Source organism: Gadus chalcogrammus, chromosome 1, assembly GCF_026213295.1.
Source record: "Gadus chalcogrammus isolate NIFS_2021 chromosome 1, NIFS_Gcha_1.0, whole genome shotgun sequence".
Taxonomy (NCBI): domain Eukaryota; kingdom Metazoa; phylum Chordata; class Actinopteri; order Gadiformes; family Gadidae; genus Gadus; species Gadus chalcogrammus.
The window spans coordinates 18,394,147-18,409,220 of NC_079412.1; the positions used below are offsets into that span (position 1 = coordinate 18,394,147).

The window sequence follows — 15,074 nt, forward strand, 5'->3', positions numbered from 1 at the left end:
TTGATTCAGCTTGAAAAGGATTGACGGGAAACAAGAACAAAAAAAAAAAAAGAAAGGAGGTGATTTATCCTGGTTGTTGTCAGGACTCAAGAAATGTTTACTTTTGCTCAGGGTTCTGGCTGCAGGACCTGCCGGGGCCTGCTCTCGCTCTCGAGCACAAGTTTAATCCGTGCCAATGCATCGCTTTATTCATAGCAGGTCACGGCAACGGTTGCAAAGCTGCTGCCTCAAAGGAGTCATCTTGGTTGCGCAGCCTTTGAAAGAAGGGCAACAGGGCTGGGGTGCATGCGATAGCATCATCAATCAATCACACTTCATATCATGTTTAACACGAGTTGGTCTAACGCACACTTCTTAACTCGTGACGATACAACCGCACATTACTATGGTGATTCTGGCTCTGCTTGGTTTCACGTGAGCGCCAGGGTCACAGTGGTCATGGTGTCCACTGCACAGCATCATGGTGGACACGTTTAGGACCCAGCGATGCTCACCTTTGGGCCTCTGGATGCAGGTGTGCTGGTTGTCGCTCAGGAAGAATCCCTCCCGGCAGCGGCACTCGTAGCTGCCCATCATGTTGACGCAGATCTGCTGGCATCCCCCGTTGCCCTCCGCACACTCGTCCACATCTGGCAGGAGAACACACGAGTTACACACGGGAAGAGACAGAGCCCTGAACACCAACATGGAGAGAGTAGCAGTCAAGTCCAATTTGGGTCATACACAAAACCGTGGGGGCTAGTCGAAGACTGTTTCGACTTTTTTCCCACCTGAATAAAACAGCACGGGCTTCAGAGTTCGGGCGCAAAGGTCACAGAATGAAAAGGGCGAGGAGGGGAGGAGAAGGAGGTTCTTTGGGGGAAGGGGGGGACTCGTCTTTACAAGGGTGTGTGTGTGGGTGTTGGTTTGGGTGTGTGTGAGTGTTTTAACGCTTATCTGACATGGCAGCGCACAGCTTCCGCTCCTAAAAGAGCGCGGCAGCACTAAGCCCTAAAAAAACTCCAAATAAATGCAGACACAGCACAATCCTCCCGGCAAATAGGAAACCCGATCCAGCCGGGGCCAGAGTACCTGCCGATGACGAGTGTCTGTCAGAGCCGTGACGGCAAGAATGTGGGAGAGAGAGGGAGAGAGAGGAGGACTGAGCAGGAGGAGGAGGAGGAGGAGGTGGTGGGAGACGGAGGAGGGGGGTGGAGGGAGGTATGAAGAAGTGGCCGTCGGAGTGAGTGGAGAGGAAGTTCAGTGCATCGAGTGCAGCATGAGGAGAAGGACACACAACGTGAGCTGAAGTGCACACGGCCTCCAGTCTCCACACCAGAGTCTCCTGGGTGCCTTGATCTGGCTCTACTGGGCACAGTCACTCACCAAAGCAAACGCCCACGGCTCCCCAGGCCTAGCGTTGGGGGGGACACTCTCCAGATATTAAAGTTTGCGTTTCGTAATGAATATCAGTCTGGCCCTGGCTGGGCGGTAATTGATTTACAAACATAGCCGAGGCCTTACGGTGTACAAAGAGCTCCAGTCAATCAGAGTGAGGCTCTCGCTCTCATCGCTGTTACCCAATAGATGGCAGGTTTTCGTTGAAAGAGTGAACTTCTTGTCCTTGCATGGCAATATCAGCAAGATATCGTCTGCGTTTCATATATTTATTATTGTTTACTTCGAAGGCTTCTTCCACTTGTGCAAATTCGCTTTCTTCAGTCGAATATGTCCGTAACGAAACAGAAAGCAATGAAGTTTCTGCTTTCCGGCCCAGGCTCTGTGCCGTCTCCCCCAGAAGTCCGGCTATAAAGTGGTAGGACTGCTGGGTCCGAGATTACTGTGTACACAATGTCTTTTTTCCCCCCTTCTTCTTTTTTTTTTTTACAATCCGTCATGCGAAACTAATTTACTGTCTATTTTTCCAGACTGAGCAGGCCGCTAGATTAGGTTTCCTTTCTGGGGGGGAAATTCTCGTCGAGTAAATTAAAACTTGGTCCTGTATTTTTTCTTCTCAACAGAACGGAGAGAGACACATGGATGAGGCTGCACATACCGAAGTGTATACGTGTGTGTGTCACACCTGGCGACATCGCAGCAGAGGTGAGGCTAGCCAAGGGACAGCACACCATGCTGACCTCCTTAGTGGGGCCTGATAGTCCTGTACCTTGTGCTCACGGCTAACCAACACTGCTGCCTCTTCCCTGTCAAAACTACTCTCATTCAGCCGCTCCCGCCATGGGGGAATTGAGTCACTTTGCAGCCAGGTGAAGATACGTCCCTTCAATAAATGTGTTGGAATTATTTATGTTTTTCTCTAGATTTACTTGAAGGTGAAAGTAAAGAGGCAAGCACTTTTGGTCTGTCGCCCAGATTGGTCAGCCTTGATTTTAGTTACTTTTTAATAGTCGCATCTCTGAGCGCCGTCGCAACATGAAAGAGGCAGGAGTGGAGGGGAAGAGCTCGGAGCATACTGGCACATTAAAGCCCTGTACAGCTGCACCTTGGCAGATAAACTGCTAGGAGCACTTTAAAAAGCCCCACTGCCTCAGAGTGCAACACTCTGACACATGCACAGGGAAACAGACACCAGAGGTAAGGAAGTAAGGCGGAGGATGGGCATGCGTGTGCGCACACGCACACGCACACACACACACACACACACACACACACACACACACACATACACACACACACACACACACACACTTAAACACAGGAACACCCCTCCAAACACACACGCACAGAACCCCAAACTCTTAATAGAAAAAGGCTATACAAACACAAAAGTCATTAACACTGTGCCAAAATGTCCATGAAGTATTCACCTAACCTCAAAGGGCATGGGGATATTCCTTCTCCAAACCCCGGGGTGCATCAATGAAACTTTCATTTCCTGGTTCCTTCATCCCACTAAATGAGGCGTTGCCTGTCAGTAGATCTCTTCTGTTTAAATAGCTCCTATAATTGCCTGTGTTGTGTGCTGGGCAAGGCTGGTGTCCAAAACAAATATTTCCAAGCGGAAAGCGGTTCTGGCACAAGCTAGCCAAAGAGCTAATGTTACTTTTTTTGGGTTGTTCTAATTCTAATGAGACGGTGAAAAAAATGATCTTAATAAGGTAAAAAGAGTTGCCCCATTTCTGAAAAATGACATGTCTTTGCTGCGCTTGAACGGACGAAGCGGAAAGCAAGGTTCAAACAGAGTAAGATTAAGAGATTGGTTGTGTTTGCGGAGGCCATGTCCGCTGGTTTCCTCAGATGGCCTTGACTGTATATATAACATTTGGCCTTGCGCTTAGCTTTGGAGCCATGTAAACACGGTGGTTAAGTTACAGAAACTCCTCAACCCGTATTTTGGAGAAACACTCAAGTCTTTCGTTTGTCGTTTAAAAAGAATCAAAACACTAAAGGTTCACTGACTCCCAGACCATTTATTGCTGAGCCTGGTGTGAGGGGAGGAAGAGGATGGGGAGATGAGGAGGGGAGGCTGTAAAACCAGTCCCGTCTGTCCTCTGAGCGATCCCTGCATCCATCCAGTCCCCCTGCTTGGGGGACTGCATCCAGTCCGACTGACAGAACGAGCTCCACACAGGCCAGAGACAGGGAGGTGAGAGGGCCGAGTCTGGCCTATTTTGGCTCCTCGTTTGCAGGATTTCACAACACACACAAACTTTAAGCAGACAGCTGATCGTAGCCAGGCTGTGACGTCAGCGGTTAGAAGAGCCTCAAGTCTTCAAAGCTTAACCCCCTGCTGGCGGGAGGGGAATATGGCCTGGCCTTGCCGGGCATCAGAAACAAAGTGAACATGACAGCTACACTGCGAATGCCAACTGCCAAGCTGAATTAAACCGTCTCTTTGAAGGGACTGTCTTGTTCCCTGCTGAAGTACAAGGAGTACTACATGTACAGGTTGCTAGATTTGAGCACAGACCCTCGTCCAGATGGGATCAGGTTGTGCTTAGTGGTGTGTTGCATAAACCCATGACTGCTTATCTAACAAGGCACGCACACGCACACACCCAGTCCCAGTGCTCTTGATTGACTTATGTTATGGACCGAATCCATAAAACATTTAATTGGGTGTGGACGAATATATTCCAGTAAATAAGATGGGCCTCATATATTTATCCGCTTTGCTCCTAATACCCCTGTTTAAAAATCAACTATAAATCCACAGCCATCATATAAACAAAAAATCTCATCCTTAATTTGCCAGTCAGGATGGATTTTTTCTTGTGCTTTTTTTATAAACACAACTCATACAGCTTTGATTGAACTCAGGCCGCCTTGACTTTTCCGCCCGTCGCCCAGGTTACCGCTCGGGTAAATAAGCACAGACTTCGGGCTAGGCTTCCAATCTCTTCCAGGGTTCTTTCCTCAAAGAAAAACTTTGAGCTAAGGTCATACTAAATGGTATTTCACTGTTTCTCCAAAACAAGTCTGGAAGTATTTTAAAAACAAACCCGGGGATAAGTGTTTAGGAGGAGCGCCTCGTGCCAAGCAGACGAGAGGAGGCCTTGTCCGGACGGCTCCGCAGGGCCGGGTGCTTACGTCCCTAAACCCAATCTCAAGCTTGAGTTTCTACCAAAGCCCTACCAGTGGGCACAGCTGTGTTCGTTCATTCCCGTGGCGGACGGACAGACGGGGGGGGGGAGGCTGAGCGTTCCGTCGGAGGCAGTTGTTGTTGACGTTCTCTTCGGGGGGGGGCAGCTAATGCACCGATCCCAGATCTATCGTCGTCTCGCTCCCTGTGGCTCCCCGAGCCGTCCTGACACTCTCCTGTCGAAACCTGATCCCCTGCCCGTCACAACAACAACAGCAGCAAAGTGACTGCTCACCCAGAGAAAACGGATGATTTATTTGCATTTACAGTGGTGGGGATGTGAGGGGGAGACGGTGAAGACGCCTAACCCGAGGCGGTGTTTGTGCTGCCATCCCCTGGGTATGAGGTTCCGACCAGAGCGCTATTTTCACAAAATCGAGCCAGGAGATTGTCGCCAAGATGTCTCAGTCAGAGTCACGAAGACGCATTGTTGGTGTTGAGGCAATTTCATCAGGAAGAGAAAATAAAATGGTATTGCTCCATCGAAGACTGCCGGAGATTACCATCGCCGCCATGAAAGGACTGGCGAATTCACTTCAAGGAACGCATTGGAGCTCCCACCGGATCCAAGGCTGGACAACGCAAGGGTCTTTGGTCCTCACCTTTTCCCATCAGCCGCTGGTCAATAATTCATCAGTGGGAAAGCTCTGTGTTTGATTAGCCCACCTTAGAACATCACCATCCAGGATTATAAGTGCACGAACATGGGGGAGGTGCTGATGGTTAAAGGGAGGGGGCTTATCCAGCAGACGTGTTCAATCAGGAACAACACTTGGCACTAACCAGGAGCTTCTGGATTAAGGGTTACAACAAAGCAGATATTTTGATCTGCATCCTTCAATGAATGCGTGTAAATCATACAGCCATAGCTAAAAACATGTGTTTTTAGGAGTGACTTATAATGGTTTGCGGCTACACACTGACTTTAAAGTCCTCCATTGGCGTTTTTCTGCGTGATTAATCACGCCTTCACTATGCGGAAGGGTAAAGTAAAAGGACGTTCATTTCCCTATAGATTGTGCAGGGAATTGAGCCCCACTGAATCAATACAAATCAAATCATTGTTGGTCAATAGGACTCAAAAACGGAACACAACCCTCCGAGCTGCGATTCGGTGTTGAGGCACAGATTGCCACCACCACCCCCGCCCAACATGAGGGACACATTTTGGGAGCTGAAAAAGCACAAGGGCTAATGAAGAGCTGGACAATGCAATTGAACCGGCAAGGTGGTGTGATCCCAGCAGGCGCAGAGGTCCGCCAGCCCGCATGCGTCGCAGGCATATCACCCTGTAACAAAAACTAAACACACTCGGTTTCCCCTGAACGAGCCGCTGTTGTTATTACAGCGGTCGGCCGGACCTTAGAGAGGTGATGCTTTTTTATGTTTTGGGGGGGAAAGTCTGCTGGATGCATTCTACCGACATGCATCCATTGGGCTGTCATCTTCCCGGCAGCCTCGACCCCAGGAATAGGATCGGTGGTAATTTTCCAGGTGCGGGCCGAAAGGTTAAAGAAAGATTTGTGGTTTGAAATCCATGCGGTGGTGTTTGTACAGATGCTAATGATATTTGGCACCACACCGACCACTTGAGCGCTGCTAATGAATCACCTCTGTGAGAGCCAGAAATGTAGCCTTTTCTTAAGGATCTTAAAACACAACTCGTATATACTGTGAGTTGTGAATGCCGCCACGCAGCCGGTTCTATAGTAGGACTCAAACAGGCCACTTTCCATACATCTGCTACCCATTGTTCAAGAGGATGTGTGTTTTGGATTAAACAAACATTGAATTTTCATAGAGACTTGAAAATGGAAACAATTGTGAAATAACTATTTCTTGAACACCGTCATGAGAGAGTTGCAACAATTAAGTTCGATCCATCCTTCATTACTGAAAGATTTCATTGCCTCGCTGCATTTCCTCCAATGTGGCTCCTTTTCTCTCTCTCTCTCTCTCTCTCTCTCTCTCTCTCTCTCTCTCTCTCTCTCTCTCTCTCTCTCTCTCTCTCTCCTCTCTCTCTCTCTCTCTCTCTCTCTCTCTCTCTCTCTCTCTCTCTCTCTCTCTCTCTCTCTCTCCCTCTCTCTCTCTCTCTCTCTCTCTCTCAGAGACCACAATGACTCTCGCCAGGAGGTGAATTATACAGCGAGTGACATTTCACTCCGCACAGGCGGACCCAGTGTACTGTAACATCGCACTCTTTCCACCTTGGTGATTGCTGACATCTCTGTGCGATCCAGGGGCCTAGCATAACGGGGGGGGGGGGTGGGGGGGAACACACTGACGCCTTCCTCAGCGAGGTGGGCGCCACTCTTGCTTCACGCTCTGTCGCCCGACATCGCCGCCAAGCGCCGGCATTATGCTGAATCATCAGACTACAGTGGATTCATGTGGAGCGGGCGTCGCGGGGAGTGGGACGGGGAGCCCCTTGTTAGCGCGGACTCGCTGTTGCTCAGGAAATAATTTTCCACTGAGGGTCAAACGGGATTGACAGTTACGAAACAAACGGACGCCGGGGGTAGCGAGATGACAGACAAAGTATGGTGAATATCATGAATATGAAATAATAAACCAGAAAGGACTATTTATTTACAAAAACAGCTCGGGGGGAGAAAATACAACCAAGAACTATAAAGTCTGCAAATACTGCCGCTTCCCACTGTGATCGGGCGCATGCTTGGTCCTCGGGTGGCTATTGGACCCATGTGTGAGCTGTGATGGGCCTAGCCTAGCCTGGACTACACTTAGCTCCCCTCGTTAGCCCCGGGGGTCAGGGGGACTAAACGGTTCTCAAGGGCTGAAGGAGCTTAAACCTGGAAGCGGAAGCCCGGGGTCTAAACATGAACCCTCTGCAGGAGGACTCCCCTCCGCTCGCCTCTTTGTGGTGAGGATTATTTATTTAGCCGACTGGAGCAGGGAGAGAATTAAGACTCCAATTCAACCCCTCCACGAAAAAAGAGTCTCAAGAGGACTTTCCCTTCTGAGCGACTTTTGAAAGGAGCGCGGCTATTTAACCTATCAGGAATAATGGTAGAAGAATCTATTTATATAGAAGCCGGTGTGTGTGTGTGTGTGTGTGTGTGTGTGTGTGTGTGTGTGTGTGTGTGTGTGTGTGTGTGTGTGTGTGTGTGTGTGTGTGTGTGTGTGTGTGTGTGTGTGTGTGTGTGTGTGTGTGTGTGTGTGTGTGCGTGTGTGTGGGTCTTTGGTTACAACAAAAAGAAAGAACAATCAAAGAGAATGATAGATGCTTTGTTGTCTAATGCCACAGCAGCCACACAAGGCCAGATACCTCAATTACACACCTGCATGCGAGCCATCTCATCCATAGCAGAGCAAATGATCCACATTCAACTTAAATCGGCTTTCTTAATGGCTCGGAAAATAGCCCCATCCGTACTTGTATGGACCGGGATTGTGTGTTTGTATGAGAGCCAGAGACATAGACAAAGACAGAGGGAGACAGAGACAGAGACAGACAGAGAGAGAGAGAGAGAGAGAGAGAGAGAGAGATGAGAGAGAGAGAGAGAGAGAGAGAGAGAGAGAGAGAGAGAGAGAGAGAGAGAGAGAGAGAGAGAGAGAGAGAGAGAGAGAAAAGACCGAAGAAGAAAGCAAAGGAAAGATAGAGATAAAAGATAAACCTAATGGAGGGATAGAGATAAACTGGGCCAAAGTGGCAAAATATTTTTTCACAAAGGCTGGTAAAACTAAAGCTAGTTTTAAGATGTCACTCAACAGGTTTTAACCCAGAGGGGTGTGACTTTATAGAGGGAGTGTGTGTGTGTGGGGGGGGGGGGGGGGGGTTGGGGGTCAACCAAACATAATAAAGGTAGATTTCACCGAAAGGGACAGCGGGGGATAGAGCAGGAGAGGAAGGACGGCGTTGAGCGGCCCGTAGGAGGAGGTGGGAGCGGTGTTTTTCTCTTCATCGGAGATCCGTTTTAAGTGTACGGTGCGCTCGGCGGGGCCGAAGTGAACGGCACACCGGATGAAACATTAAACCATGGGAAAGTCTGCTTCTTTGACGGCTCCCCGACAGCTCCGAGCACAGGGTCAAGCTCTTCATAAGTGAATCCCTTATTGGCGTTGTGTTAAAAGAGGGATAGCTTATGGCTAACCATAGCAAACCAAGGTTCAAAGTTCAATCTCCTAACTGTCCCACTGGAACCTAAATGACCTGCCACGATGTGACAACCCAACCGTCGGAGAAACAGAAGGAACGCCGCGCAATGTATTATGTCAGGTTGAGAGCAAGATGGCCCACTACAGTCTCTGGGAACCAAAGCCTCAGCGTTTTGGCAGCTAAATGGGGTTAGAGAGGAGGTCAGTGTTTCATAAAGCGCAGGGATAGGAACACACTTGAACAAGTTGGCATTGTAAACAGACATTACATTACATAACACACGTACCTAGACAGTTGTGTCCGTCGTGGGCCAGACGGAAGCCGTCATAACACGTACATCTGTAGTTCCCCGGGATGTTGATGCAGTCATGGACACAGCCTCCGTTGTACTCTGTGGCACATTCATCTAAATCTGCAGCAGAGAGAGAGAGAGAGAGAGAGAGAGAGAGAGAGAGAGAGAGAGAGAGAGAGAGTGGTGAGGGCGAGGAGAGACCTTTCATTTCTTTATATTATTAATGGTGTTCCATGGTGGTGGAAGGGGCTAAGGGAACCATGGACCTGCCATAATGCAATCGTTTTTTGACAATAAACAGTTAAAAGACTATTCTTGTATACTGTTTGACCAAAAATATAGCTTTACAATACATTTATGAGCAATGAGCAGATGCTTTTATCCAAAGGAACTGTGTGTGACTGCAAACTATCAAAGCCCATCAAAAGTATTCCTATGCTTTGTGATCATTGGCAAGTTTCTAAAAATAGCGAATGGGAATTTAATATAACAACACATAGTTTCTATAGGACTGGAATGACACAGTGTGCAGAACAGAGTGGTCACAGCGTTTCAAGGCACTCTGAATGCAGGACAGCTGATTGTGTGCCGTACCCAAGTGACCAAGGCAGAGGCCAGAACACAGCAGCACAGCAGCCTCTCCACTCAGCTCCACTCGTATGGGTCCATTAGCTGCTAATGATCCCAGGACCCCAGCCTGGCTTCAGGCTGGAACTAGCTTCAGACGGCAGCATGGGACCGACACTAACCCTCTGCCCTCTAGCTCTCTGGGAGTGCTGTGGCACACACACATCTCACTCCACACCTCAATCTGATATCCAGAGACAGGCCAGATCTGCTTACTAGGCCTCTTGAGTCCCTCTCTAAATGTGATTCTGTCTAAATGTTATCGTTAAATAAATGTTAATAAGTTAAGTAATTAGAATACATTAAATATAAGCTTTTTTAAATGACAAATGTACAATATTTTTATTCATGCAAATCCATGTTTACAAAAACATGATTCAATGCAACATTTTTTGGTGTAGCACGACATTTACACCGTTTTGTACTCCTTGAGGCTCAGCCAGCGGAGGCCCAATCTGCTGTGGTCATGAAGACCACGCAGGGCCTGGGCCAGCGGTCGCCAGGAGCTCCTCCAGAGGAGGTTAAGCCCGGGCAAACCATTAAGAAAAGAGAAGAAAAGAACAGCATCTAAAAGCTGACAGGCGATTAGCTTCGGGAAACAAGACGGCTCGTAACATCAAGCGGTGCGATTGCGGTCTTTGTAAATACGAGGGCAGCAGAATTGTGTTGTTTGCGCACCATTGGTTGCACATCATTCAGGGTAATTAACCCTGCCTTCATGAAATCTCACTGAAGGGATAAATATTTACAATCAAATTTTAGCTGGTTTTAGTGATAAAAAGAAAACTAGGAATAAACCACTGTTAAGAAATGTATACATATTCTACACAGAGTACATTTCTTATTTTCATGAACTTGTCTAAAGCAACAAGCGCTTTTGGCAAAGTATAGAAATGTAAAAATCCTCTTCCACCAACCAGACCTGCTAAATTCTAATCGTTTTACCTAGCATAGCCTTTACGTTTGTTTATCTAATATTATCCAAACTTGGATCCAACTGTAAAAGAAAGCAAAACGAACAGGGCTTACTACACTTGTTTAAACTGAGTTAGCGTTCGCTGTTTGCCCTCAGCACTCTGTCTCCTACTAAACGGACCTAAGAACACTTTTTGCAGACATCTTACTGTTCCCATCAATTCACCGGTAATCCAATCTGCAGCGTAGCATATTTTTTTACGAATTAAATTGAATAAAGCTAACTTTTATAACTTCCCGGCAGGAAGCCTTAGAAAATACACAGCTGAGTTAATTAAAAAATAATAGAATAGTTAGGAGGAGGGAAAGAGACAACCTGACATTTTGAGGTTTTGGAATATTACTTTAGGACATAAAACCTTTTTAAGGGAAAAAACGTTAGAAAATGTGCGCGTGTCTATCTGGCCGCCTGCGGCTGTGGAAGCATCCCAGACCTTCTGGCACACACACACACTTTCTACTACCTTTTCATCCACCATCTTAATTCCCTTTCTCTAACAAGTGAAGAAAATGTATTGCTTCACACCATCCTGGAGCAATCTGCACCTGGCTCTTTCCCCCATCGCTCAGTTTGTCACACACGCACACACTCACTCACGCACACACATGCACACACGCACACACTCAAAAGCCCTCACGCACGCACAAACACACACACACACACACACACACACACACACAGCACACCTAATGATACATGATAAGTGTGATACAATCTCTTATCATGCATATCGGGTGGCCAAGAGGCATACATTAGGACAGAGGCCATCAGCGAGAACAGAGTGCTCCCCTCTCTGTGCTGAATCCCGCTCCTCGTGCTCATCCATAGACAACACATTCGCTCACCATCCAGGTGAGATAGCGCTTGCCTCGTTCCGGGGGGGGTTACCTTCACAGTGCTTGCCGTCGCCCTTGTATCCTGACTTGCAGATACATTTGTATGACTTGAGGGTGTTCTGGCAGATGGCGTCGATGCTGCAGTTGTCCAGCGCCTCCGCACACTCATCTACATCTAGGAGAGAGAGGAGAGAAGACTTAATGGAGCATCCAGAACACAGAGTTGGACACAGAGCACAGCACACGCAATACAGCATCATATAGACACATTGTTTGTATGCAAGTCAGAGTAACACATACACGTACACAATTAGGATGTTGTGGATATGCTTGAAGACAGAAAGTGAGTCATTGGATTTTGATTGAACTGAACAGCATAGAGAAAGATATGCTGGTATTTTTAGATCAACATCTAAGCTCATCATATTAACCACTAGGTGACAACTCCAGAACACGGTAAACACCCCTCCTACGCCCTTATTGTATGTTGTACGTCCTGGCACTTAATGTACGCACTTATTGTATGCTGTACGTCCTTGCACTTGAAGATAGTACTTAGGATTGTGTGGCATCTTTTCCTAGCAATCTTTGTTGTATACGGGGAATGGGTTAACCTAACAATTGTTAGTGCTTGACACTTGGTTCTTTGAACGTCCTTACTGACAGCCATATTTTTTTGTGTCTCTTTCTTCTGACAAATGTAGTTATGTAAATCGCGTCGGATAAAATAATCTGCTAAATGTAGATGTAAATGTAAGCAGGGCAGCAGCTGTGAAAGCAATGGACATATGTGCTAGTGGTCGGTTATTGATTGGGCTGACCTTTCAGCTGAGGAAGGGGGGGGGGATAGTCTGTCCATTCCTCTTAAATATCAAGATGTTTATATCGAACGAAAGAAAACTGTGGAAGAGATGTATTACTAAAAAAAAAAATTGAGTCACAACACCGACAATAATCTATTAATCCAGCCTTCAAACTCCCCATCGAAGGTTCCCGATCACACCCAGAGCGCTGAAGTCCCCACTAGGCTGAACTGATCGAACGTGGCGAAAAGTATGGAAATGCATCTGACAAGAACTGTGAGGAGGAGGAGAAGGATCAGATTTGGGGCTTCTTGATCCCACCATATCCGCAGTTAGCTAGACCAGGTGTTTGGGATTACCCCCCCCCCCCCACCCCCTGCCCTCTTCCCCCCCCGTCCCCCCGTCCCCCTGTGCACAGGGGAAAGGCAGCTTAGCACACGGCTTACATAGCTTCTCATATCAACTCTTATCACAGGGTCCCTACAGGGGGCCGGGGGGGGGGGGGCACGGGGGAGGGGGCCTGCCTCGGGTTTGCTTGCCCCGAGCTCAGCCTCATCAGCCTTATCTGTGCCCCCGTCTCTGAAGACAGAGGACTGGGTCTTCTGTGTAGGAGTAGTCCCATTTACATGTAGATGTAACGGCGAACCTGATCCACACGCTGGTCGTGCTGTCGTCCCTGGTTAGCAGACCAGGGGGCTGGGCCACTAAGACACTCCAAAGTTCCATTACAAGGTTGCCTACGTTCATTACACAGCAGAGATTGCTAATAAACAATATGCGTTATCGAGCAGCGCCCTTGAGCTCGGCAAATGATTGCATCGAGTGACGGTGTAAGATGGAAGTGGCATCCGAATCCAAACTCCGCTCGTGCCTGGCTCCCTCCATCCGTGTTCTTTCCACAAGCGAGGGCAGCCCAGGCGTACATTCACCCAGGGACTTCCTCAGCAGTGAAACAAGCTGCCAGCCTGTATCTAACACCCCTCATCAAGTAGATCTGATTCACTCAGGTTCTTCCACAAGGATCAACTCTTCATCCAATCGCAGGTCGCTCTGGAGAATTCCTCTGCCAAATGAAGAAATGTAATTTGGACAATTAGCTTGTCCAAGACGACACTTCACCTTTTCCCACCAAAGCAGGGTGTACTTTTAGTTCATTTCGTGGCAGCCAGGGTATAGGTTTTGAACCAGGTAACACCTTGGCATCTCTCCTGCTCCCTGAAAGCAATTTAGGATTCTAGGAGCTTCCTGGGCCCCGTATTGATTTTGATTCCAGGGGAACAATGACTATTCTCCTGGGCCGGGCTGGCAGACCGCCTTTCCCCCTCACTGATTGTCTTCCAGGATAAGAGCAGGAAAAGCTATTGCAATAAGAGTTTTTCAATAGTGGTTGAATTAATCAGAACAAAATATCAATGGCATTGTCAGCTGCTGTGGTTCGAAGGCTCTGAGGTGTTTAATATTCATTTAAAAATAGACTCTCTTAGCATTACACTCCTTCTTTTATTAATGTCCCTATCTGGTGCATCGATTGATTTCATTTTACTTGCATATCTTTTCATACAGACAGCGTTGCAAAAATGAAAATGCTTGCAAGGTCTTATTCTGAAACTCAATTTAAAACAATGACTTGCATGTCATGTCTTCCACTCATTTTAATATCTCCCTCCCTATGTGCAGCAGCCAAATGCAGATTCAAGATTGAAGCCTTACCAAAAAAACGATGACCTCATTCACAGGAAAAGCAATTTAAACTCCCTTAAAAAGCAATACATTTTCCAACAGGAGCAAAGCTTATTCAAATATGTCTGTCAACAGAGTTATTGGCCTATTTTATGCACGGCTGTATATCTCTCAAGATCATATGCTTGACAGGGAGCAATACAGGCCTACGCTTTCCCTTTTAGAATGATTCAGGGAGAGCAATAGTTCAGCTTGGATTTGCCATAAAGACAAGCTAGGGCAATCAAGGTCAAAAAGAATGACACAAAATCACAAAGTAATGTTTGCTGCTGTGCGTGTTAACAGAACTTCCACAACAAATTCTAATAAATCCAGCCAGAGATCCTGGTTTATACACAGTGACGACAGAGCCTAAACAGCCACCCATTCAGTGTTCACCTTCACACACATGTGCAGCTGAGCTTCACTTGGTCTTATTCTTAATCCTGAAAGCCTTTGGCGTGAAAATAAACATGTCAGAATCGATCTGTTCTACGGTGCAGTGCAGAGGACATTCTTCTGGATCCTGGAGGAGAGAAAAAAGCCAAATGCATTCAGTAATGCTGGCCTGGTAATTGACTCATGCCCAAGATGAAAAGCGTGTTTTTTTCACGCTTTGTTTCCTTCATTCTTTTGTGTTGATGTATCAAAGTAGTGAGCAACAAGTTTAGGCAGCAGAAGTCGAAGCCAGTGCTCTCAGACCAGGATGAATAAACAAAGTGAAAAGTACAAGAACCAGAAAGAAGAAAGGGGGATGTTGGGAAATGCTCCGCCATTTTAACAACTTCCTTCAGGGAGAGTGTCGTTCTGGCTATCGCTGTTGAAACCTTTTGCTTTGGGTTCAGGCACTTCAGAAAATGAAAGCCACAAATGGCATGAGTCAGTGCGTGAACCCACTGACATCTGCATGATACTGAGCTAAGATATTCTCGGGAAATTGGCATATCAGTTTCATGAAGAACCACATTTCCTTTTCCTTGAATGTAGTTCTGATATTATAGGAATACAATGTATGGATAACAGTTCACAATTTCTTTCCTATTTTAATAACGGATTTCTATGGGTTCAACAAGAAATATGGCCGTTGACATTTCAGCTTTTAATGTGTTTCAAGGACTA

The 15,074-nt window shown here is 47.1% G+C and overlaps 1 protein-coding gene across 1 annotated transcript in view; it reads right to left on the reverse strand.

Moving 5' to 3' along the window:
- Positions 1 to 15,074, reverse strand: part of scube3 (signal peptide, CUB domain, EGF-like 3) — a 43,279-nt gene that overhangs the window by 17,892 nt on the left and 10,313 nt on the right. The window contains exons 2-4 of the mRNA XM_056587427.1: positions 11,486 to 11,608; positions 8,989 to 9,114; positions 495 to 629 (exon numbers count right to left, since the gene is read on the reverse strand). Coding sequence (XP_056443402.1) covers positions 495 to 629; positions 8,989 to 9,114; positions 11,486 to 11,608 — 384 coding nt within the window. The remainder of the gene's footprint in view (positions 1 to 494; positions 630 to 8,988; positions 9,115 to 11,485; positions 11,609 to 15,074) is intronic.